The sequence below is a fragment of the Lithobates pipiens genome, unplaced genomic scaffold (genome assembly GCF_037356315.1).
Source record: "Lithobates pipiens isolate NorthernLeopardFrog02 unplaced genomic scaffold, aLitPip1_a1.2 Scaffold_8, whole genome shotgun sequence".
Taxonomy (NCBI): domain Eukaryota; kingdom Metazoa; phylum Chordata; class Amphibia; order Anura; family Ranidae; genus Lithobates; species Lithobates pipiens.
Window position 1 is genome coordinate 520,130,486 of NW_027507903.1, and position 26,714 is coordinate 520,157,199.

At 45.6% G+C, this 26,714-nt stretch overlaps 1 protein-coding gene across 2 annotated transcripts in view; it reads right to left on the bottom strand.

Moving 5' to 3' along the window:
• Positions 1-26,714, bottom strand: part of ANXA4 (annexin A4) — a 124,352-nt gene that overhangs the window by 63,479 nt on the left and 34,159 nt on the right. For both annotated transcript variants that reach the window (XM_077469456.1, XM_077469457.1), the window contains exon 2: positions 6,488-6,541. In XM_077469456.1, coding sequence (XP_077325582.1) covers positions 6,488-6,496 — 9 coding nt within the window. In that variant the 5' untranslated portion in view covers positions 6,497-6,541. The remainder of the gene's footprint in view (positions 1-6,487; positions 6,542-26,714) is intronic.

Here is a 26,714-nt window from a genome sequence, read left to right on the forward strand (position 1 = left end):
TGTGAGGCAGAGCCTGGAGCCTCCGTGTGACAGTCACCCACTATAAGCCAACACAGGGTCACGGGAGTACAAAAGCGAATGCACTCATGTGATCCAGAAGAGCGGTATGGTGGAAAAAAAAAAAAAAAAAAAAAAAAGAAGGTGGGCTATACACCTTTTAATGTTCAGCTTTGCTTGCAATATGCATTTGTTAAAACTCACTTTATTGGCAGGGAAAGAAGGATTGTATATGTACAGTATTATAAAGCATGTCATGTGGCTGTGACATACAGTATATGCTGGAAGGATTCCGGTAGTTTAATCATAGGCTTTAATATTCCTCATAAGAGGACATTGCCATTTAAAAAAAAAAATAATAAAAAAAAAATTTATATAACATACACACATTCATTTTGTAAGCAATTATTGTATTGCAACCTCATTGTCATTATGTATTGTTTCTTTGTATAAAGAGCACAAAGATTTTTTACATTTTTAGAAATTATTTTGCTGCCGATATCAACCCATCTGTGTAATAAAACACGGGAGATTGCCTTGGAGCTCCTCTCGTACAGTAAAGAGTGCCAGCTTTAGCCTGCCTGTTAGACTTTAGTCTGACCATTCAGACATAATGCTGAGCCAGATTCTGCTTGTACTTCTGATGACAGCTAAAACTGGAGATTCCAGTCCTACTGACATTACAGTTGGGAGAAAATACGAGTTGGAAGCAGTGGGGAAAATTAAACTCTAAAATATATATGCAACCTGCAATGTAGGTGATAACTTCTGCAGAATGTCTTTCTTTGCTGTACCATTCTTATGTAGTGTGAACAGGGATAAACTGAATATTCATGAATGCAGCAGCCATCTTAAAAAGAGACGATTTTGCAATACTTGTCTATGGAGTGTCTCCAGGGCAGTGGGCAGTTATCTTGGCTGGGTCTTATTGGATCCTGGCAAAAAAAACTGCATGTGTTTAATCACATTTTTCAGAACAGCATTGTCATCTTATTGATCATTTGAAGACGTACACTTGCCAATTCTCTTCTCTTAGGATATGCTTGCCTAAGAAATCCTTTGAAACACATCAAGGTATGTCAGTAAGTGCTGGGTGAATGAGGCGTATCATCTTCAGGTATGCAGAAAAATCAAAAATTATTCAGTGGCTCCTCTCGGCGGGGGGGGGGGGGGGGGGGGCGAATCTTGCCTGCTGCTCTCTTGACATTCTATTCGAAGATGTAATTTATTTTAAATAACATCTTCGAATACTAGTCGGAGTTTACACAGGTCTAGGAACGCTCTCACTGCCCCATGTGACAGTGCAGATATTGTGAGTGGCCAGTCAGAATCACCAATGCGGTCACAGGGTAGAAAAGGTAGTAGGAAGTAGCGGAGTGAGGAAAAGGCGAAAGTGTTCTTGTGTGGGTTTCCTCCAGGTACTCCAGTTTCTCACACACTCCAAAGACATGCTGGTAGGTTAATTGGCTCCTGTCTAAAATGACCCTAGTATATGTGTAGCACCCTGGTCTTAGGCAGGGTTGCTAAAAAATTTAGTTTGTTAGGGAGATTCACTGACCTCTTCCTAAATCTGGGTTTGATGCACTTCTCTCACTAGGTGGCATTGTTACCTGTGGCATTCGATGGACAAGGGCATAGTAAATCCAGACTAGGAGTGGGAGGGGTTTCTTTGCCCTTGGCCTGCTGGGAGAGCCTATTTATTCAGGAGGAGTCAGGTGATCGATGCTCAGTGCCACCTGGACAACTGTCTGGGTGGACATGTTAAAAAGGTTGCGGCTGGTAGACCAGAAGCCTGAGGCCTATCAGTTAGTACCTGGCTGCTAGGCAGTCTGAGGCCTATCCAGGTTGCAAGCAAGCAGCACAGGGTTGGGGCCCAACCAAGTTGCAGGGGTTCTGCCGGCCAGAAAAACATGTAAATTGCAACAGGTGAAGGAAAGCAGTTGCTGTCAAGGACGACCACTCCTGTCACCAGAGGCAAGTAAGAACCAGAGTCAGGGGTAAAGGAGACACAGTCGCCAGCAAGGGACAGTCTCTCCTGTTATCAGAGGCCAGGTTCTGTGGAGACTGAAGTACCAGAGTAGCCTTTTTCACTAGCCAGGGATGGTGAAGAAGCTGGGAAAACTTCAGCAGAGCCAAGCTAGGGACCCAGCGGAATAGTGTCAGTGACGCTTGCAGAGGACTCAGCAGGTTAGCTGAAGAGCCAAGTCAGGGACCCATCGGGACAGCGTGGGTGACATTTGGAAGCCACAGCGCCTTAGTTGTGGAGGAGCTCAAGGAATCTAGTAGCGGCTGGGATCTGGAGTCTAGCGAGAGACTGGGAGTTCTGTGAGGATCTACAACGGGATACTCTGAGTTGTGATCTGCACTGAAGTTGAAGTTACAAGTTCAGTTACTATAGGAGACAGTGGTCTACAGATACAGTTTGCTGCAATTCAGCTAAAAGGCCCTTGAACTGTATAGCTGTTCTTCTATTCCTATTTTTGTCTTGGAGTCTGACAAGCATTCTTGAAGCTGCCTAAGGGTGTTCAGGCCCCAACCTCCTCTCCCCAATTCTGTTAAGAGACAATAAAACTCTTTTTGCATTCTCAAAGTGTCTGGCGCCCAACTTACCCTATCTATACCACACCCACTAGCCCTAGTAACCCACACTGAAGATGGATGTCAGCTCTCCCTGACTCTGGAGGTCACCATTAGGCCTTTGGAGGTGGGGGATGCCGCTGCATATGTTTGAATGGGATTTAGGGACCTTGGACTGTAAGCTCCTTGAGGGCAGGGACTGAATGTACAATATAGTGTAAAATGTAAGGCGCTATATAAAGTGCCTGTAATAAATAAACGTGCTTCCAGTAGGGCCAGTGGGAGTATTTCTCAGCTTTTTTTTATTTTTTACCCGAGAGGAACCCTTCAATAATTTTCCAGTCTCAAGCAACCCTTACTAAAACAAATAAATCAAGGGTCAATGAGAAAAATGCCCCTTACATTGTAAGTCAGTAGGAAGAAGGCACCACCTTCAGTGGAGTTTAAGATGCTAGCATTACAGACAGCTAAAATGGTAATTGGTGTTATGCTGTTGGTTTCATGTGGGTTCAGGTCTATCAGTCATAGCTCAAGGAACCCCTAGCATGCTCTGGAAAAGGGGGTCGCCAAACTCTCTACAACAAACAGCTTGTTTACCATCCTTAAGACGCAGTCCAGCCCACCTGGACTATGAGAGTAGAAAATGCCTCAGCATGAGCAAGACTGAACAATGTAGCAGGCAAAGTGGTCAGTGAGAGTAAAAAATAAAATAAAAATTGAACTGCGCTCCACTGGTGCAGTCAGTGGAAGGAACTGCGCTCCACTGGTGCTTTCAGTGGAAGGAACTGCGCTCCACTGGTGCTTTCAGTGGAAGGAACTGCGCTCCACTGGTGCTTTCAGTGGAAGGAACTGCGCTCCACTGGTGCTTTCAGTGGAAGGAACTGCGCTCCACTGGTGCTTTCAGTGGAAGGAACTGCGCTCCACCAGTGGGTGTTAGTGGGAATAATTATGCTCCACTTTTGGGGTCAGTGGAAGGAATGGTGCTTCAGCATTGGTGTTAGCAGGAGGAATAGTGCCGCAAGCCCCGGATAATCACAAGCAAAGAGCCTAATTTGGTCCTCAGGCTGCAGTTTGGAGACCACCGCTTTGGAGGAACCCTAGGATTCCACAGTACATTTGTTGAGCTTGATTGTATTAAAGTCATCTTTTGTTGTGTGTGGACAAGTACACGTTTGTTTTAGTGGATATATTGCTCAGTATAAGAATATGCTTAAAATGTTATGCTGACTTTAAAATCAAAGAACCGCAAATATCAGCACATCAATAGTTATGGCCAGCTGGAGAAACACAGGTTTTCTCCCGGAAGGATACATATGTTTACATTACCTTTAGCGGTTTTCCTCTAAAACTGACAGCTAAAATTTGCATGGGTCTACATGAAATCCCATATGTACTCGGCTGCAAGATCCCTCCAGCATTGTGGTGTCTGTGAGGAGCTTTACAAGGATTACATCAGGGATAGGAAGCCTTTTACATATCTCTGAGGCATCAATTACCAAATTCAAGTCTTGTTGTATGATAAGACAGGCTGCTACATAGCAACAAATCTTCACGCATCAAACTTGATTCAAAACAAACATGATCTTATACAACATGGCTTATAAATGTGGCGATCCTAGTTTACGATACGATGCCATAATTTCTCTGTTCACCAATGGCCCCCACTGCCCACTGACCTGACCCAATTAACAGATTCATACAACTACCATGAGTCAAGTAAATTTTCCTATACCTATTCTAGCACTAGAGGGTGCTACAAATATATAAGCAAAGATTGTTTTATTAATCACCTAACTGTAAAAGAAGATAAGGGGGTCATTGGTGTGAACACAAGTAGTTATGTTTATCTATGGAGTTGTATCCGACTCTTGCCACTTCTAAAGATCAGCTTTCTAGGCAGCATTTTAAATACACCCTTTTTATGTGGTAGGTCACCAGGTCTTTCCTCAATCCTAACAAACTGCTTGGCTTGGGATTGGTATGCAAAAATGTGATAACTCTTGTGCGTTATCAATTTGTACACACACACACACACACACACACACACACACACACACACACACACACCAGTTTAGACAGGAGCCAATTAACCTAATCAACTTGTCTTTGCTACCTCTGGCTTCAGTACTTCAAGTGGCTTTGTCAAAGGAAATGTATAGGAGCTGCCAATGCCAACCTGTCCTTTGAGGATGCCAGTTCCCTGGCTGCCATACTGATGCTTTGGTTTTAATGCCTTCTGAATCTCTGGTCAAGAACAATTATAAAAGATAACAAACTGTCACTTTTCTGACACTCATTTACTACAGGTTAGTGATTTAAAAGTTCTGGAGGTCAGACACAGCTTTTTCAAATGTGGGTCAGCAGTGGCAATCCCATGCCATTATCACGAGTCACTTTAAAGTGATTTAAGTGATCACCTTGTAAAACACCTCATGTAGTTTAAAACAGAAATAAAAAAAAGGTAAAACCATTGGGGGGTCAGAAAAAAAGTCTCATCATTGGAGGAGAGCAGACCATAGATGGAAAACTGAGCATGGTGTGCTCTCATGCTTAGAGTGTTCAGTTTTAATAGGAAAGCAGAGGGACTGACAGGAACACCAGGGATTTCACACAAAGGGAGCAAAACAGAGAAGAGGATGCCTTTTTTTTTTTTTTTTTTTTTTTTAACTACAAGTACAAGGTAGGCAAGCAGGCACATATCAGGAATATGAAATGTTGTGTTTACATTTTTTTTTTTTTTCTTTTAAGCATCATGGTCTAGCAAAAAACAAGCAGATAAAGTCCTGGGTGAAGTCAGAATTGCCAATCTGCTTACTTATTCCAGATCATATCTTTATGGAAGCCACGGGATTAGCCAATTAAAGAATTCACATGGATTCGTTTTTTCAGATGGCGATGTCAGCAAAAGCTGGCCAGATTTTCACTATAGGTTTTCTAAAAAGAAACAAAAAGGAGGGTGCAAATGCCCAGTGCATTACCTCCAACACCAATTTCAGTTTATGAAAAAGCCAAAAAAAAAACAAAAAAACAAAAACAAACACACCACACTCACAAAACATAACTTTAAAGCATATCAAATCATAACTCAGCATTGTGAATATATAAATCACTGTAGTTGGAAATCTGACACATTTCAGGAGACAAGGTCTCCTCCTCAGGTCTCTGATCAGCTCTGAGGAAGGTGGCCAGTGTGAAGTGCGTTAGCTTTCCAACTACAGTGATTTGGATATCCACAATGCTGGAGTTGCGAGTAGATGCTTTGGTAGTCTCATGTTTGTATGTTTTTGGCTTTTTAATAAACTGAAAATGGTGTTGTAGGTAATGCACTAGGTGTTTGCGCCCGCCTTGGTTTCTTTTCAGTGCTTTGAAATTTCCCTGCACCTGCATTGTACCATTGGATGTGAGACGGAGCAAGTAATGAGGCTTGATTGTGTTTGGAGAATTACCTTTTAAGTGTATATAAACCCTATCAAATAACTTCTTGCAGGGTATTTAAAGGGCTAAAACAGACATTTTAAGTGAACCAGTATCCACCTGAATAAAAAGGGAGCAAAAGATGGCATCTGAATTAAGCCAGCCATAGATGGTGCGATTTACTTTCCTACAACCAGAGAGAGCCATCCTGGCTGGAAGAACACGCAGTGATGATTGCTAGTGGCCATAGCCAATGGTACCAATCACATGAAAAACCTGACAGGTTGGTTCAACCCAAGTGAATTTAATCGATCAGCTTGCCTATACATGGTTCGAATCTTGGCCGGTCCCTGCTGAACCGCCCAAGATTCGAACTCTCTATGGCCGGATTTAGGGAGCTTGAAAGGGTGACCTACTGGCTAGAAAACAAAGCATGCCATTATCTATTTACAATCTCAGAGATAAGGATAATGATTTATTAGCATGCATAAATACTTACTGCTGCCATGATATCTTCTTAATGGCACTTTGCAGATTATCAGACAGATGGTACCTGCAGTACAAAAAAAATAAACACACAGGTAAGAGAGTTTTCAATGAGACAATATATAAAATGTAAAGTAAAATCTGATTAGTTTTGCACGTAATGAGTAAACATCCAGAAAATACGTATACTCTGTGCCCTAATGAACTATTACCAATAGGGTATATTCTTAATGCTGAAGTGCGACACACAAGTTATTAACAATGTGGCTACATAGTCACTCATAACAATTCAACCATTGTAGACAGAGAACAGGGCTCCTATGTGGTCAGAGCAAAACAACTTTCTATAAATGCAGACAGGTCATCCCAGCAGGTCAATTACATGCACTAGGTGCCTTGTGTTCTTTGGTGATCATTAGTAGTTCTCTGCAGGCAGAGCTTGCATCACTAGGTCAGAGTTGTCTGCAATAGTAGCTCCTCATTCCCCCCTTAAAGCGGGAATCCGCGTTTTTTTTTTTTTTTTTTTTTTTTTTTTTTAAAGCCAGCAGCTACAAATACTGCAGCTGCTGACTTTTAAAATAATGACACTTACCTGTCCAGCGCACCCGCGATGTCGGCACCCGAAGCCGATCTCTAGATCGTCTGTCGGGTGCTGCCGCCGCCATCTTGGGTATGGGAATCAGGAAATGGAGCCTTTCAGGTTCATTTCCCGGTTCCCTACTGCGCATGCGCAATTCACGCTGCGCAATAAGGACGGTCCTCGCTGCCTCTGGGATCTGTGTGTTTCCCAGCAGGCAGCGGGGCACTTGCGGAAAGGGGCGTAATCTACGCCCCTTTCCGCAGAGAGCTATCCCGGAAGTGGGTGCAGAATACCTGTACTGTATAGGTATCTGCACCCCCCTCCCCCCTGAAAGGTGCCAATTGTGGCGCCGGAGGGGGGGGGGAGGGTTCCAATGAGTGGAAGGTCCACTTTAGGGTGGACCTCCGCTTTAAGAAACAGGCAGGCTTTTTTGCCAACTATCCAATGTTCCATTGTTCCTTCTTCTGTAGCTTTTAGGTTCCTTGAATCTCCAGCCACTGCAAGCATTTAGGGTAGGCTTGAGTGGAGCCATGCTACATATAGTCTCTAACACTTCCTGAATAGGGATGAGCTTCGAGTTCTACTCAAACATTGCCTGTTCAGCGAACAATTTGGGGTGTTCGCGGCAAATTCGAAAAGCAGCGGAACACCCTGTTCAAGTCTATGGAAGAAATCTAAAGTGCTAACTTTAAAGGCTAATATGCAAGTTACTGTCCTAAAAAAAAAAAAAAAAGTGTTGGGGACATGTATCAATGCAAATATATATATATATATATATATATATATATAATTTTTTTTTTTTTCAGGAGCAGTGAATTTAATAATGATTAAAGTGAAACAATAAAAGTGTAATATTCCTTTACATTTTGTACCTGCGGGGGGTGTCTATAGTATGTCTGTGAAGGGGCGCATGTTTCCCATGCTTAGAACTGTCCCTGCACAAAGTGTCATTTCTGCAGGAAAAGTAATTTAAAATCACTCATGGCTATAATGAATTGTCAGCTCCCGTAATACAGAGAACAATCATTGAAAGTCATTGATTAAAAAAATAAAAAGCGTGGGGTTCCCCCAAATGCAATTACCAGGTCCTTCAGGTCTGGTATGGATATTAAGGGGAACCCTGCATCAAATTAAAAAATTGACGTGGAGATCCCCATAAAAATCCATACCAGACCCTTTATCCGAGCACCAACCTGACAGGCCGCAGGAAAAGGGGGGTCCCCCCCAAAGCACCATGTCCCCATCTTGATGGGGACAAGGGCCTCATCCCCACAACCCTGGCCGGTGGTTGTGGGGGGTCTTATCACAATCTGGAAGCCCCCTTTTAACAAGGGGACACCCAGATCCCGGCCCCCCCTGTTTGAAATGGTAAGGGGGTACAAAAGTACCCCTACCATTTCACAAAGAAAGTGCAAACACACACACAAACACACTTTTGAAAAAGTGCTTTATTAAAAATAAAAAAAATAAAAGAATAAAAAAGATTCCAGCGGTGGTAATCCACTCTTGCTATCCAGCGACGGATGATCATCTCTCCGGGGTCCAGCGATGGCTTATCTGATCCAGCGACAGGTGATCTCTCAGTCCAGCGCAGCGAATCTATCTTCTGTCTCCAAGGAGGAGACACTGCGGGATCCAGCAGGTTTCCGTTACATCAGAGGGGGGCGGGGTCATCCACACGTCATTGGGGAAGCCCGACTTCCACACTTGCGTCAGAGGGGGGCGGGGTCAGGTGACAGGTGGCCCTGCCCTCCTCATATAAGAAACGCCAGGCCACCGGGATCCCACAGTGTCTCCTCCGTGGAGACAGAAGATGGATGGATTCGCTGCGCTGGACTGAGAGATCACCTGTCGCAGGATCAGATATCGCTGGACCCCGGAGAGATGATCATCCGTCGCTGGATAGCAAGAGTGGATTACCATCGCTGGAGTCTTATTTTTTTAATAAAGGACTTTTTCAAAATTGGGTTTGTCTTATTTAACTATTTTTTGAACTCTCTTTGTGAAATGGTAGGGGTACTTTTGTACCCCCTTATTTCAAATGGGGGGCCAGGATCTGGGGGTCCCCTTGTTAAAGGGGGCTTCCAGATTCTGATAAGCCCCCCCACAACCACCGGCCAGGGTTGTGGGGATGAGGCCCTTGTCCCCATCAACATGGGGACATGGTGCTTTGGGGGGGACCCCAAAGCATCCTCCCAATGTTGAGGGCATGTGGCCTGGTACGGTTTAGGGGGGGGGGGCGCTCTCTTGTTCCCCCCTCTTTTCCTGTGGCCTGCCAGGTTGCGTGTTCGGATAAAGGGTCTGGTATGGATTCTTTAGGTGGACCCCCACGTAAATTTTTTTTTCAATTTGACGCGGGGTTCCCCTTAATATCCATACCAGACCTGAAGGGCCTAGTAATTGAATTTGGGGGAACCCCACGCCTTTTTTTTTTTTTTTTTTTTTTTTTTTTTTTAAATCAATGACTTTCAATGAGTGTTCTCTGTATTACGGGAGCCGACAATTCATTATAACCGCGAGTGATTTTAAAGGACTTTTTTTCCTGCAGAAATTGCACTTTGTGCAGGGACACTTCTAAGCACGGTAAACATGCGCCCCTTTACAGGCATACTATAGACACCCCCCAGGTACGAAATTTAAAGGAATATTACACTTTTATTGTTTCACTTTAATCATTATTAAAATCACTGCTCCCAAAAAAAAAAAAAACGGCCGTTTTAAAAACTTTTTTTTGCATTGATACATGTCCCCTGGGGCAGGACCCGGGTCCCCAAACACTTTTTAGGACAGTAACTAGCATATTAGCCTTTAAAATGAGCACTTTAGATTGTGAACGTTTGAGTCCCATAGACTTTAATAGGGTTCTAAAGTTCACACGAAGTTTAGGTCTGTTCACAGGTTCTGGTGCGAACCAAACCGGGGGGTGTTCGGCTCATCCTTATTCCTGAACATGTAGGGTGTCATCAAGATCCCTCTCCTGAACTGGCACTGCTGAACAAACCTTGCTGGTATCCATGTTGATATTTCATGATGTAAAATTGAAGATTTTACTGCATAAAAAGGCGAACACCATTATGCTTAGCACAAAAAAAAAGGAAGCTGTGCCATGGGTGGACAAACCATATGTGCACATAAGGCCCTCTGGGTAGTGATGGCCGAACGGTTCGCCCGGCGGTCGTTTCGCGGCGAATTTCCGACATTCGCGGTCCGCACGTTCGAACGCCTTTTTCCGTCGTTCGCCGCGGCGGACTTACGTGTTTAATGTATACAAGAACTTTAACCTTTGGTGACACGTTTATCATGTGATACAGGACAGCCAATTGAGACATGACAGCACATGGACACTTGTACATTCCCCCTAACCTATAAATACACCCGATCCGGTGGCCATTTTACATTCTTTCTTCTGTTAAGATAGGGACAGGTTCCTGTGTGGAGTAGGGAGAGATAAACCACTAGCTATTTGGTACACAAAAGTTCTTTTCAGGACTGGTATAGGTGTTAGGTGTTGATAGGTTTGCTGTGCTGCTGATTCTTGCAGCAGCCTGAGTGTCTTTTGTTAGTTTAGAGAAAGGGAAAGGACGGTGTATGCTACAGGGACAGCCAGATTAGTCTTTCATCATCATCATCATCATCATCATCATTAGCTGTTACTATCAAGGTCCACAAAAGAGCTGTTCCAGTAACCACTAATCGTTCTCTTTTTTTGCCAATTTGTATAGGGACAGGAAGGAAGCAGTGTTGTCAGGCAGTGAGGGTAATTTTAAAGACTTGCTGTTATTATTAGTTCCACAAAGGTTCTTTTCAGGACTGGTATCAGTGGTACAGTAATAGGCTTGTACATGTATAATATTCTTTCTTCCAAATATAGAAAGGATATTATACTTGACTGCTGCCCTTCTGCTGCAGTCTGCTAAACATTCACAACTCACTTGTTCCACAAAAGTTCTTATAAGGACTGGTAACTTGGTATAGGGTGCTACGGTACATAGGCTTGAGTGCGGTACAGTCTGCTGTTCTGTAAGGACCGCTATCGGTCCACAATAGATAGGGTTGACGTGCACCACTGCTGACCGCTGCCCTATACTGCAGCAGTCCTTCAGCGGTATAGGGACTGACGTACAGTCTGCTAATCACTAACACACAACCTGCTTGTTCCACAAAAGTTCTTATAAGGACTGGTAACTTGGTATAGGGTGCTACGGTACATAGGCTTGAGTGCGGTACAGTCTGCTGTTCTGTAAGGACCGCTATCGGTCCACAATAGATAGGGTTGACGTGCACCACTGCTGACCGCTGCCCTATACTGCAGCAGTCCTTCAGCGGTATAGGGACTGACGTACAGTCTGCTAAACACTAATACACAACCTGCTTGGTCCACAAAAGTTCTTATAAGGACTGGTAACTTGGTATAGGGTGCTACGGTACATAGGCTTGAGTGCGGTACAGTCTGCTGTTCTGTAAGGACCGCTATCGGTCCACAATAGATAGGGTTGACGTGCACCACTGCTGACCGCTCACCTATACTGCAGCAGTCCTTCAGCGGTATAGGGACTGACGTACAGTCTGCTAATCACTAACACACAACCTGCTTGTTCCACAAAAGTTCTTATAAGGACTGGTAACTTGGTATAGGGTGCTACGGTACATAGGCTTGAGTGCGGTACAGTCTGCTGTTCTGTAAGGACCGCTATCGGTCCACAATAGATAGGGTTGACGTGCACCACTGCTGACCGCTGCCCTATACTGCAGCAGTCCTTCAGCGGTATAGGGACTGACGTACAGTCTGCTAATCACTAACACACAACCTGCTTGTTCCACAAAAGTTCTTATAAGGACTGGTAACTTGGTATAGGGTGCTACGGTACATAGGCTTGAGTGCGGTACAGTCTGCTGTTCTGTAAGGACCGCTATCGGTCCACAATAGATAGGGTTGACGTGCACCACTGCTGACCGCTGCCCTATACTGCAGCAGTCCTTCAGCGGTATAGGGACTGACGTACAGTCTGCTAAACACTAATACACAACCTGCTTGGTCCACAAAAGTTCTTATAAGGACTGGTAACTTGGTATAGGGTGCTACGGTACATAGGCTTGAGTGCGGTACAGTCTGCTGTTCTGTAAGGACCGCTATCGGTCCACAATAGATAGGGTTGACGTGCACCACTGCTGACCGCTGCCCTATACTGCAGCAGTCCTTCAGCGGTATAGGGACTGACGTACAGTCTGCTAAACACTAATACACAACCTGCTTGGTCCACAAAAGTTCTTATAAGGACTGGTAACTTGGTATAGGGTGCTACGGTACATAGGCTTGAGTGCGGTACAGTCTGCTGTTCTGTAAGGACCGCTATCGGTCCACAATAGATAGGGTTGACGTGCACCACTGCTGACCGCTGCCCTATACTGCAGCAGTCCTTCAGCGGTATAGGGACTGACGTACAGTCTGCTAAACACTAATACACAACCTGCTTGGTCCACAAAAGTTCTTATAAGGACTGGTAACTTGGTATAGGGTGCTACGGTACATAGGCTTGAGTGCGGTACAGTCTGCTGTTCTGTAAGGACCGCTATCGGTCCACAATAGATAGGGTTGACGTGCACCACTGCTGACCGCTCACCTATACTGCAGCAGTCCTTCAGCGGTATAGGGACTGACGTACAGTCTGCTAATCACTAACACACAACCTGCTTGTTCCACAAAAGTTCTTATAAGGACTGGTAACTTGGTATAGGGTGCTACGGTACATAGGCTTGAGTGCGGTACAGTCTGCTGTTCTGTAAGGACCGCTATCGGTCCACAATAGATAGGGTTGACGTGCACCACTGCTGACCGCTGCCCTATACTGCAGCAGTCCTTCAGCGGTATAGGGACTGACGTACAGTCTGCTAATCACTAACACACAACCTGCTTGTTCCACAAAAGTTCTTATAAGGACTGGTAACTTGGTATAGGGTGCTACGGTACATAGGCTTGAGTGCGGTACAGTCTGCTGTTCTGTAAGGACCGCTATCGGTCCACAATAGATAGGGTTGACGTGCACCACTGCTGACCGCTGCCCTATACTGCAGCAGTCCTTCAGCGGTATAGGGACTGACGTACAGTCTGCTAAACACTAATACACAACCTGCTTGGTCCACAAAAGTTCTTATAAGGACTGGTAACTTGGTATAGGGTGCTACGGTACATAGGCTTGAGTGCGGTACAGTCTGCTGTTCTGTAAGGACCGCTATCGGTCCACAATAGATAGGGTTGACGTGCACCACTGCTGACCGCTCACCTATACTGCAGCAGTCCTTCAGCGGTATAGGGACTGACGTACAGTCTGCTAATCACTAACACACAACCTGCTTGTTCCACAAAAGTTCTTATAAGGACTGGTAACTTGGTATAGGGTGCTACGGTACATAGGCTTGAGTGCGGTACAGTCTGCTGTTCTGTAAGGACCGCTATCGGTCCACAATAGATAGGGTTGACGTGCACCACTGCTGACCGCTCACCTATACTGCAGCAGTCCTTCAGTGGTATAGGGACTGACGTACAGTCTGCTAATCACTAACACACAACCTGCTTGTTCCACAAAAGTTCTTATAAGGACTGGTAACTTGGTATAGGGTGCTACGGTACATAGGCTTGAGTGCGGTACAGTCTGCTATTCTGTAAGGACCGCTATCGGTCCACAATAGATAGGGTTGACGTGCACCACTGCTGACCGCTGCCCTATACTGCAGCAGTCCTTCAGCGGTATAGGGACTGACGTACAGTCTGCTAAACACTAATACACAACCTGCTTGGTCCACAAAAGTTCTTATAAGGACTGGTAACTTGGTATAGGGTGCTACGGTACATAGGCTTGAGTGCGGTACAGTCTGCTGTTCTGTAAGGACCGCTATCGGTCCACAATAGATAGGGTTGACGTGCACCACTGCTGACCGCTCACCTATACTGCAGCAGTCCTTCAGCGGTATAGGGACTGACGTACAGTCTGCTAATCACTAACACACAACCTGCTTGTTCCACAAAAGTTCTTATAAGGACTGGTAACTTGGTATAGGGTGCTACGGTACATAGGCTTGAGTGCGGTACAGTCTGCTGTTCTGTAAGGACCGCTATCGGTCCACAATAGATAGGGTTGACGTGCACCACTGCTGACCGCTCACCTATACTGCAGCAGTCCTTCAGCGGTATAGGGACTGACGTACAGTCTGCTAATCACTAACACACAACCTGCTTGTTCCACAAAAGTTCTTATAAGGACTGGTAACTTGGTATAGGGTGCTACGGTACATAGGCTTGAGTGCGGTACAGTCTGCTGTTCTGTAAGGACCGCTATCGGTCCACAATAGATAGGGTTGACGTGCACCACTGCTGACCGCTGCCCTATACTGCAGCAGTCCTTCAGCGGTATAGGGACTGACGTACAGTCTGCTAAACACTAATACACAACCTGCTTGGTCCACAAAAGTTCTTATAAGGACTGGTAACTTGGTATAGGGTGCTACGGTACATAGGCTTGAGTGCGGTACAGTCTGCTGTTCTGTAAGGACCGCTATCGGTCCACAATAGATAGGGTTGACGTGCACCACTGCTGACCGCTGCCCTATACTGCAGCAGTCCTTCAGCGGTATAGGGACTGACGTACAGTCTGCTAAACACTAATACACAACCTGCTTGGTCCACAAAAGTTCTTATAAGGACTGGTAACTTGGTATAGGGTGCTACGGTACATAGGCTTGAGTGCGGTACAGTCTGCTGTTCTGTAAGGACCGCTATAGGTCCACAATAGATAGGGTTGACGTGCACCACTGCTGACCGCTCACCTATACTGCAGCAGTCCTTCAGCGGTATAGGGACTAAGAGTTTTGTCACAGGGTCATTTAAAAAATGACATGCAGAGGAAGAGGCAGGCCCTTCCGCAGGGGTGGTAGGGGTAGGGCAGGAGCAACAGGCTTGAGCCAAAGTGGGAAGTTGCAGAAGGTGCGTTCAATTACTTTAAAGGATGCACCAGACTTGGTTGAGTGGCTCGCTCAGCCTTACTCTTCTGCACCCTCCTCATCCTCTCGATCTGCACCCTCTTCTTCACTCTCTGCTATGTGCACCCCCAAAGACACTACCACCAACAACACGACCACCACCACCACCACCACATACCTTCCGCTTGAGTCACTGGAATTATTTTCCGATCCATATCAAGAGGACATTTCTGATGCGCAGCCACTCTTGGTATTGGATCAGGAAGAGGAGGTAGCAACAAGCGCTACTCAGCAGTCTGACGCCAGTACCCAGATCAGCCCAAGGAGGAGGTTGGTCCCCGGTGTTGCTGCCTACTCTACTTATAGCGGTGGGGAAGGTGACGTTGATGATGACGTGTCTAGTGATGTCACGTGGGTGCCCACAAGAGAGGAAGAGGAGGGGAGTTCAGAGGGAGATATGGACCAGCAGATAGGGAGGAGAAGCAGCAATGACTTACATTGCACAGCAGGGACAAAGCAGACTGCAAATGTATCAGGAGCGAGTCATCGACCATGTACGGTCACATCTGGCGCTCCCAGGACACCGGCACATGGCTCCGCAGTGTGGGCTTTTTTTAACGTGTCCGCTGCTGACAATAGCGTTGCCATCTGCAATCTTTGCAGTCAACGCGTTAGTCGCGGTAAGCCCAATACTCACCTAGGGACGACCGCCTTAAGAAGGCACATGAGCAGCCATCACCGAGCCCAGTGGGAGCAACGGAACACACAAAGCCACACTGCAGGCTCTCACCGTCCAGCCTCGTCTTCTACTTCTCCTTCTCCTCTCTCCTCACAATTGTCCTCCACTCCACCTTCCATCACGCCAAGCTCACATTTTTCTGCAAAAAGGCAGGCTTCCGTGGGCCTAATGTTTGAGCGTAAAAAAATGATGACGCCGGATAACCCTCTTGCCCAACGGTTGGCGGCTGGCTTGTCAGAACTCATAGCCCGCCAACTACTGCCATATAAACTGGTGGACTCGGAGGCCTTTCGCAAATTTGTGGCCATTGGAACACCACAATGGAAGGTCCCAGGAAGGAAGTATTTCTCAGAGAAGGGCATCCCAGAGCTATATGGCCATGTTCAGCGGCAAGTGAATGTATCTCTGGCACACAGTGTCGGTGCCAAGATACATCTGACCACAGACACGTGGTCTAGCAAACACGGGCAGGGAAGGTATATCAGTTTTACTGCCCACTGGGTGAACCTTCTGACGGCCGTCAAGCATGTAACCCGTGGCACCCGTGTAGATTTGGTTTTACCGCCACGGATTGCATGCAGGCCTGACTCTTCTTCTCCTCCTCCTACTCCATCCTCCTCCCTCTCCTCCTCAGCTGCCTCCTCCTTTTCCGCTGCTAGCGTCTCTTCCACTGCACCGCCCAAGCTCCCCAGAACCTATTCCACATGCCAGGTGAGACGTTGCCATGCCGTGCTGCGTCTGTTGTGCCTGGAAGCAAAGAGCCACACTGGCCCGGCACTCCTTTCAGCTTTGCGTTCACAGGCAGATGAGTGGCTAACACCGCTCAATTTGACAGTTGGTAAAGTGGTGTGTGACAACGGTGCCAATCTGCTTAGCGCATTGAAACAGGGCAAAATCACGCACGTGCCGTGCATGGCACACGTCTTAAACTTGGTCGTGCAGCGATTCCTTGTCAAATACCCTGGGGTCCAGGACATCTTGCGGCAGGCAAGGAAAATCTCGGCCCATTTCAGAAGATCTTACACGGCCATGGCTCGCCTTGCTGACATTCAGCGGCGACACCATCTGCCGGTCAGACGTCTTATTTGCGATTGCCCGACGCGATGGAACTCAACCTTCTATATGCTTGATAGGCTGCTCCAGCAGAAACGTGCAGTTAACATCTACCTGTATGAACTCTGCGAAAGAAACGGTTCTGGGGAGCTGGGTTTTTTTTCACCGCGCCAGTGGCTGCTCATGCGCGACACATGCAGACTTCTGCGGCCATTTGAGGAGATCACCAAACTGGTCAGTCGCAGCCATGGCGCCATCAGTGACATGGTACCTTATGCCTTCTTTCTGGAGCGTGCATTGCGTCGTGTCATTGATCAGGCTGTGGAGGAGCAGGAGCGGGAAGATGAGGAAGTCGCAATGCTGGATGAATTCCCAGGGGGGGCTACTCTATCTGAGACAAGTCAACAACAGGAGTCTGATGAGGAGTCAGAGGAGGATGGTGCCGGGGCGGATGAGCAGGAGCAAGAAGAGCATGCTTTAAACCTTTCTGGGATCCCTGTTGTGCGAGGATGGGGAGAGGAGAATGAAGAGGACGACATTATCCTGGATGATGAGCAGGAGCCAGGCCACCACACCGCTTCCACTTTAGTGCAAATGGGGGCCTTCATGCTCCAGTGTTTTAATAGGGACCCCCGTATAAAAAGCATGAGGGTCAAGGACCAGTACTGGGTGGCAACGTACTTAGACCCCCGGTACAAACACAAAATGGCGGAAATGTTACCGCCGTCGCAGAGGGCTGTCAGAATGCAGCACTTCCAGGCCTTGCTTCGAGAAATGCTGCATTCTGCTTTTGCGTGCGCTGGCAGAGGAGCAATTCCCACTCCCAGAGAAGGATTTGCGGGTACCAATCCAACAGCGCCTGCAAGAAGAGGCCGGTTTGAAGATGTGTTGGTGACTTCGGATATGAGGTCATTCTTTCAGCCGACCCATCGACAGGTGTCATCCGGATCCAGCATCAGGGAACGCCTAGACCGTCAGGTGTCCGACTACATTGGGTTAACGGCCGATGTGGACGCTCTGAGGAGTGATGAACCCCTAGACTACTGGGTGGGCAGGCTTGACCTCTGGCCAGAGCTTGCCCAATTTGCAATCGAACTGTTGGCTTGCCCCTCATCCAGTGTCCTGTCCGAAAGGACGTTCAGCGCAGCAGGGGGGATTGTGACCGATAAGCGTACTCGCCTAGCTCACCACAGTGTTAACTACCTCACATTTCTAAAAATGAATGAGGCATGGATCTCGGAGGAATTCAACACATGTGATCAGTAGACCATGTATATGTCTATAAACAATTTTTGGAATCAAGCACACAGACCTTCTTAATTCATTTGGCTCACTTCCCTGACCCAAAAAAGCACACCGTACTATATGCCCCTACCCTCCTCTTTGAAGAGGTTGAGCGGTGTCATATTTCTACTGGGGCTGCTTATTATGAGGGGTTCCCACCATCCCTGTGCTGTGCTGACTTCCTCCTGGGTGTTCTTATTATGAGGGGCTCCCACCATCCCTGTGCTGTGCTGACTTCCTCCTGGGGGTTCTTATTATGAGGGGATCACACCATCCCTGTGCTGTGCTGACTTCCTCCTGGGGCTGCTTACGGTGCTGCTGTCAGCGCTGTATGTCACGGAGCTGCTGTCAGCGCTGTATGTCACGGAGCTGCTGTCAGCGCTGTATGTCACGGAGCTGCTGTCAGCGCTGTATGTCACGGAGCTGCTGTCAGCGCTGTATGTCACGGAGCTGCTGTCAGCGCTGTATGTCACGGAGCTGCTGTCAGCGCTGTATGTCACGGAGCTGCTGTCAGCGCTGTATGTCACGGAGCTGCTGTCAGCGCTGTATGTCACGGAGCTGCTGTCAGCGCTGTATGTCACGGTGCTGCTGTCAGCGCTGTATGTCACGGAGCTGCTGTCAGCGCTGTATGTCACGGAGCTGCTGTCAGTGCTGTATGTCACGGAGCTGCTGTCAGCGCTGTATGTCACGGAGCTGCTGTCAGCGCTGTATGTCACGGTGCTGCTGTCAGCGCTGTATGTCACGGAGCTGCTGTCAGCGCTGTATGTCACGGAGCTGCTGTCAGCGCTGTATGTCACGGAGCTGCTGTCAGCGCTGTATGTCACGGAGCTGCTGTCAGCGCTGTATGTCACGGAGCTGCTGTCAGCGCTGTATGTCACGGTGCTGATGTCAGTGCTCTGTATTACGGTGCTGCTGTCAGTGCTCTGTATCTCCTGCACCCTCTTGTTTGCCTACCCTGGTCCCTGACCTTCCCTCTCCTCCATTGCCTTCATTAGCTCCATAGTCCTGAATTGTCAGAACAATTTCCCAAATAAAAAAAAAATGCTTGTAGTTATCGATCCCAAATTCACCTCATACATGTATTATGCTATTGTCCAGGTGGTGGGACTACGTGCTACCCCCTAATAATTACCCCGTGGCCGCAAATTCGACCTAAAGGTTTGCGAAATTCGCCTCCCATTGAAGTCAATGGAGCCCGCGGCGAACGGTCGTTTTCGCGAACGTTTGTGTCCGTTCGCGTTTCGCGTTCGCGAAACGTCCCGTCGGAAGTTCGTCCATCACTACCTCTGGGACTAGGGGGCCTTTTTATACTAGATTTGTGCTACAGTGCCTTGAAAAAGTATTTATACTGCTTGACATTTTCCACATTTTGTCATGTTACAACCAAACAGGTAAATGTATTTTATTGGGATTTTATGTGATAGACCAACACAAAGTGGAAGGAAAATGATTTTCAACACTTGTTACAAATAAATATGTGAAAAGTGTGGCGTGCATTTGTATTCAGTCGCCCTGAGTCAATACTTTGTAGAACCGCCTTCTCTGCAATTACAGCTGCAAGTCTTTTTGAGGATGTCTCTACCAGCTTTACACATCTAGAGTGATATTTTTGCCCATTCTCCTTTGCAAAATAGCTCAAGCTCTGTCAGATTGGACTTGACTGGGCCAGTCTAAGCCCCTGTACACATGGTCGGACATTCCGACCACAAAATCCGTCTGGGAAAAAAAAAAAAAAATCGGACGGATTTTGAGGTCGGAATGTCCGACCATGTGTACAGGGGCTTAGACTGGCCCAGTCAAGTCCAATCTGACAGAGCTTGAGCTATTTTGCAAAGGAGAATGGGCAAAAATATCACTCTAGATGTGTAAAGCTGGTAGAGACATCCTGAAACTCGTGTTGCATACACGTGGTCAAAGTTGTCGGAAAATCAGATCGTTCATAACGTGAGGACGTTTGTTATGACGGGACTACGTTCAGGCTAGTAGCCGATAGCTTTGGTCTTGTAATTTGATCTGAGCATGCCTGAAACTTTGACCGATCGGAATTCTCTACAAACGATCGGACAAAGTCTGATCAGATTTTTTTGTTGGAAAATTTGAGATCCTGCTTTCAAATTTTTTCCGTCTGAATTTCCGACGGAAAAAGTCAGATAAAGCCCACACACAATCGGATTTTCTGACAATATAATCCGATCTGACCTTTTCCGTCTTAATTTCTGACCGTGTGTACGGGGGCTAACACGTGAATATGCTTTGATCTAAACCATTCAATTGTAACTCTGGCTGTATGTTTAGGGTCGTTGTCCTGCTGGAAGGTGAACCTCCACCCCAGTCGCAAGTCTTTTGCAAACTAATGCCGCGTACACACGATCGGAATTCTTGTCGGAAAAAGCTCTGATGGTTTTCCCGACGGAATTCGGCTCAAGCTGTCTTGTGCACACACGGTCACATCAAATTCCGATCGCTTATAATACAGTGACGTACAACGGGACTAGAAAAAAGGAAGTTCAATAGCCAGTTACCAATAGCTTCTGTCTTGTAGTTGAATCTGAGCATGTGTGATTTTTGGAGTGTTGGAATTGCATACACACGATCGGAATTACCAATTGAAAGTTTTTCCGTCAGGAAAATTGAGAACATGCTCTCAATTTTTGGCTGGCAGAAATTTGGATAGCTAAATTCCGATGGAGCATACACACTCATTCATTTTCCGATGAAAAGCTCTCATCTGTCTTTTTCTGCCCGGAATTCCGATCGTGTGTATGCGGCATAACAGTTTTTCTTCTAAGATTGCCCTGTATTTGGCTGCATCCATTTTCCCCAACTAGCTTCCCTGTTCCTGCTGAAGAAGAGCTTCCCCATAACATGATGCTGCCACCACCATGTTTCATAGTGGGGATGGTGTGTTCCGGGTGATATGCAGTTAGTTTTCCGACACACATAGCATTTACTTTTAGGCCAAAAAGGTCAATTTTGGTCTCATCTGACCAGAGCACCTTCTTCCACGCGTTTACGTTTTGCCCACATGGCTTCTCTCAGTTGGCAAATGGGACTTCTTATGGCTGTCTTTCAACAATGGCTTTCTTCTTGGCACTCTTCCATAAAGACCAGATTTGTGGAGTGCACGACTAATAGTTGTCCTGTGGACAGATTCTCAGACCTGAGATGTGGATCTCTGCAGCTCCTCCATAGTTACCATGGGCCTCCTGGCTGCTTTTCTGATTAATGCTTTCCTTGCCCAACCTGTCAGTTTAGGTGGATGGCCATGTCTTAGTAGGTTTGCAGTTGTGCCATACGCTTTCCATTTTTGGATGATGGATTCAACAGTGCTTCGTAAGGTGTTCAAAGTTTGGGATAGGTTTTTTACCAAACCAAACGCTGCTTCAAACTTCTCCACTACTTTATCCCTGACCTATCTGGTGTATTCCTTGGCCTTCATGATGCTGTTTGTTTAGTAAGGTTCTCTAACAAACTTCTGTGGGCTTCACAGAACAGCTGTATTTATAGGGGGATAAAATGACACACAGGTGGATGCTATTTAGTAATTATGTGACTTCTGAAGGCAATTGGTTCCACTAGATTTTAGTTGAGGGTAGGAGAGTAAAGGGGGCTGAATACAAATGCACGTCACACTTTTCAGATATTGATTTGAAAAAAAAAAAAAAAAAAAACATTTTTTAAATTGAAAATCATTTAGCATTTTCCTTCCACTTCACAATTATGTGCTATTTTGCGTTGGTCTACCACATAAAATCCCAATAAAAAATACAGTTATATTTTTGGTTGTAACAAAATGTGGAAAATGTTCAAGGGCTATGAATACTTTTTCAAAGCATTGTAAATGAGTTATAGTACCCCCTCCCTCTGTCCTGGTAAATCTGGACACAGCTTACCTCTACACGACTATAAATTGGTTACATTGTAAATAACTAAACTTTTTACTTATGCCTAGTACACACGATCCGAGTATCAGCAGATGATCATCCCTTTTTGGGTTTTTTTGCCATGCCAAGCTCACGTCGAATTTGATGATTTTACTAAAGTCACAAAAATTCTCTTACAACAGAATAAAAAAAAAAAAAAAAAAAAAAAAAAAAAAAAAAAATTATATATATATATATATATATATATATATATATATATATATATATATATATATATATATCTATATATATATATATCTATATATATATATCAGAAGTGATGTCATGTGTTGTAATGCATTTTGGAATGACAGCTTAACTGTTTAAATGAAAATCGTACGATCTGGCATCGTGCAAATATTTTTTTTCCCCATGCATGTCCGATATTATTCTATCAGATGAACTGTCCTGATCGGCTCTCAAAAGCTCTGTACTAACGATCCGTTTATCATACAATTGAGCAGCATTTTTCGTATCGTGTGTACGGGGCTTTAGCCAAGACTTTTCTTGGGGATGAAGGGAGAAGCGTAAAAATTATTCTTGCAGAGAGGCACTTATTAGGAAACCCCCTAATAAGCTAAGCATAGGTGATTATTACTGCCCAACATTCCTAAAAGACTCCAAGTTTGTTGAGAAAAAAATAAAAATAAAATAAACAGTCCTCTTTGGGTGATTAATGTAGATTTCCAAAATTTTGACAAACCTGAAAGCAGATAGGAACCTACATTTTGTGACCCCCATGTCCATTGCAGACTTAGGCCGAGTTCACACTGCTGTGATGCGGGAACGCTGCCAAATCCGCTGCGGGTTCCCGCATTGCATGCCTCCCGGCGGCAGTTCAGTGAAACTTTAATGACACCCCCAGATCAGTTCGCATATCGCAGTGCGTGAACACCCATGCGATCCGATTCTGCTGCGGACCAAAAAGAGGGTCCTGTGCGAGTTTGGGCCGGATGCGATGCGAATTCAGCCATACTATCTATATGGCTGAACTCGCATCTCAGAGATCGGATGTGATTTGCACTGCAGTGCGGTGTGAATCACATCCGATCTCATCACCGCAGCAGTGTGAACCCAGCCTTAATCTGAATGGGAGGGTCTGGTTCATTATAAATCAGCTGGTGCATGCTTAGTGTTCTGATGAGAAACGTTACAGAGTCTGCATCCCTTAAGAAATATTTAATCCTTGGAAAGGATCTCACCAAAACCAAAAATTCCTATTGCAGCAAAAGCCTAACATGTTGTTATTTCTATCTTAGCGCAGACTTCTGAGAAAGTCAGCGAACCAAATCACACAAGCGGGAAATTCTGTATACTGTGTACAGAAGGCATCTGGGTTGCCTTACTGCATTGCATTTAACATTAGCTTACAACTTTTTTTTTTTTTTTTTTTCTAAACAAGCAAAGGGTTTTCAACTTTTTTTTACAAATCTGGCCTCTTTCACATGGGACGGATTCGTGATGATCTGCCCCGTGAACATCCGCTTGCTCAGTGGGGATCTCTCCATCGATCCTCGCTGAGCAGGGAGATGACAGGTCTGTCCCTGCACACTGTGCATCTAGAGAGTGACATTTTTGCCCATTATTCTTTGCAAAATAGCTCAAGCTCTGGCAGACTGGATGGAGAGCGTCTGAACAGCATATTCTCAATTGGATTTAGGTCTGGACTTTGACTTGTCCATTATAACACATGAATATGCTTTGATCTAAACCATTATATTGTAGCTCTGGCTGCATGTTATCACATAAAAGCCCAATAAAATACATTTACGTTTTTAGTTGTAAACATGACAAAATGTGGAAAAAAGTCAAGGGATATGAATACTTTTTCAAGGCACTGTACATATACATACAAATATTGTCAGAAGTATTGGGACATATAAAAAGACTCTCATGATGCAGCCAGTAAAAATATAGAAAAGGAGGGTACACTGTCTGAAACGTGTTAAGTGTGGCGAGTGCTCTCTCTGTATATAATCAAACAAATGGCAACAAGTTCTGGTACAGTATGGGGACACAACAGATGGCTTGCCGTGTGATATGTAGGTTTTGTGCAGGCCATGCTATGATGTGGTGTGTTGTGCCCTGTGGGGGAGGCGGTGGCATGGCAGATGACTCCATGCGGAGAGACTGGATGGTGACAGCAGCATATTGTATGCATTATGTGATGTATGGACATGGTGGGCCCACTCGTGTAGGTGTGGCAGGCTCTGGTGGGCGTTTACCCATACATGTGATTGTGGGTATATTAAGAGGACGCTAGAGGAGCTCAAACTAACATCGCCGTGGCTCTGAGGAAGAGGGTCCACCCTCATAACGCATAAGCCATTTGCGATGCCATCTGGTTCCTCCAAATGTCTGGTCCAGGTTGTAGGCGTTTAGAGATACTTCTCGCAATTGCCTTGAGTATTGATAAGCCTTGTTTTAAAGCTTGTTTGTGAGTATATTTCTTGTTATATATTTTTAATAAATGTTATGTTTGGTAAATGCACAAGGTTATGCGCCCTCCTGTTCTTTTTGTATGTTTCAGTTCTAAGGATACCCATTATTCTGAGGAGGGCAGCAAGACCTGCGACATTCTATTGACTTTGCTAAGGGGGTTGGCTGCGCCACTTACTCAGTTGACTGGGCACCCGAGCGCAGGAGATTGCTTTGTGTTGAAAAAGTATTGGGGCGCCTGCCTTTACACGCACATGAATTTTAATGGCATCCCAGTCTTAGTCTGCAGGGTTCAATTATGTGTCACTTACCTGACACCGGAGCCAGTGAAGTCACTGCTGTCCCCTGTAGTCCGGCGCATCCATCTTCTCGGTGGGTCTCGCCGCTCCGCCGCTGTCATTCGGCGAAGCCGCAATGACGCCACTCCCGCGCATGTGCACGGGAGCCGCCACTTGCGGAATATTGCCGTTGACTGCGGCACGCTAAGTGCGCCTGCGCGCCGCTGTATGGCGAATGCGCCGTAGACAGCGGTGCCTGTCTTTTGGCAAATATCTCCTAAACCGTGTAGGTTTAGGAGATATTTCTTGGACCTACAGGTAAGCCTTAATCTAGGCTTACTTGTAGGTCAAAGTGTGTTGTAAGGGTTTACAATCACTTTAAGCACTATACTTACAAGTATCTACACAGAGCAAAAGGCTGTCATTATAACAGAAGTACAGCAGACTGTCTTAAGAGATAAAATGATGATTTCAATTACAAAAAAAAAAAAAAAACTGGACATTTCTGTCACCAATATGGGTAAATTATCCCATTTTAAACACACGTTCAGCCCGTTTGCCTGACAAATAATCCATAATAATCCTCTTTCCATTTTTCTGATTTGTTTAGGAATCACACAATCCCCCTACACAGACACTATGTACAGTGAGAACAATACACATCCTGGCACACCCTACCAGCAATGCAAATAACCGTCTGTAAATTTACAACTAGAAAGCCGCTACTCCTCTGTTCTCTGGAAACGGCTCTCCTGCCACTACAATTAACTCGTGGTTTGTTTGTAATGTATGTATGTGCTTGTTACTTTAAAACCTGCTATATAAATTTTTTTACCGGAAAATGGTTAATGATTTGCTAAAATGACTCGGGAATGTTTCTGCGTACTTTTGCCTCTTCCTCCCTTTGCCTTAGATAGCACAAATAGGGAGTAAATACATAGAGGGAATGGAGGGGGCAAAACAGCTCCTAGACTGGTGTCATTGGGGGGGCAAAAGCCATGACTGCTTCCTCCTTTTACTTAAAATGAAAACATTTCCTTATTCTCCAAAATGTAGCTATACACTGTACATCCGCTACTTAAAGTTATTCTAAAAAGGCAATTTTTTTTTTTTTAAATAACTAATATGTAAATGTAAAGCCTTCAGGTTTTCCAAAACCATGTAGTGCAAGGACCTGCCTGATTGCATACAAATTGAAACGCCTAAGGTTTGACCTCATATTATATGGTTTTGGTAGATCTGAAGGGAAAAAAAATAAATAAAAAAACAGCAGAAAATCGGATAGTGTGTATGGGACTTTACTCTTAACTTCTCTGTGCAGAACTGCCCCGATTCTCTTCTTTTGGGGACCTCCACAGGTACTTCTGGCCCCTCCCTCCTGTCATGCATGCTCATTCCCGAGCTGGGTCTGTGCATCCAGTGACACACACAGCGCGTCTCAGTCCTCTCTCTACCAATGGCGCCCGCTGTTGACTATCTGTCCAAAGAGGAGCACTGATGGAGATCAGGCAAGTGTAATATGGGGGGGGGTTTAGGTGCATGCCTAAAGGTTTGTTCGTAACAAGCAGTACACATTAGTTGCAGTCATGTGCACTGCTCGGTGGACACTACAAATAGCATAGTCTATCCTGGGAATGAGAAACAGGGTGGCCATGTTCCTACATACGGTGTGTGTGTGTGTGTGTGTGTGTGTGTGTGTGGTGTTCCAGGATAGTCGGACAGCAGTAGGAGCATACCCCCATGACAGCTGATCTTGTCTTCAGGTCTCTGACACAAAGACAGATGCTACATCATCATCATCAACTGGACTTTGCTGTAACATTCACACACATACATACACACACACACACACACACAAATCCGTAAAAACAGCAACATTGTGTAGGTAGTGTTGGTGATGCATGCACAGAATTATCTCAGCCTTCAGAACAATTGAAGGCTAACATTTCTCTGCACATGTGCCATCGGCA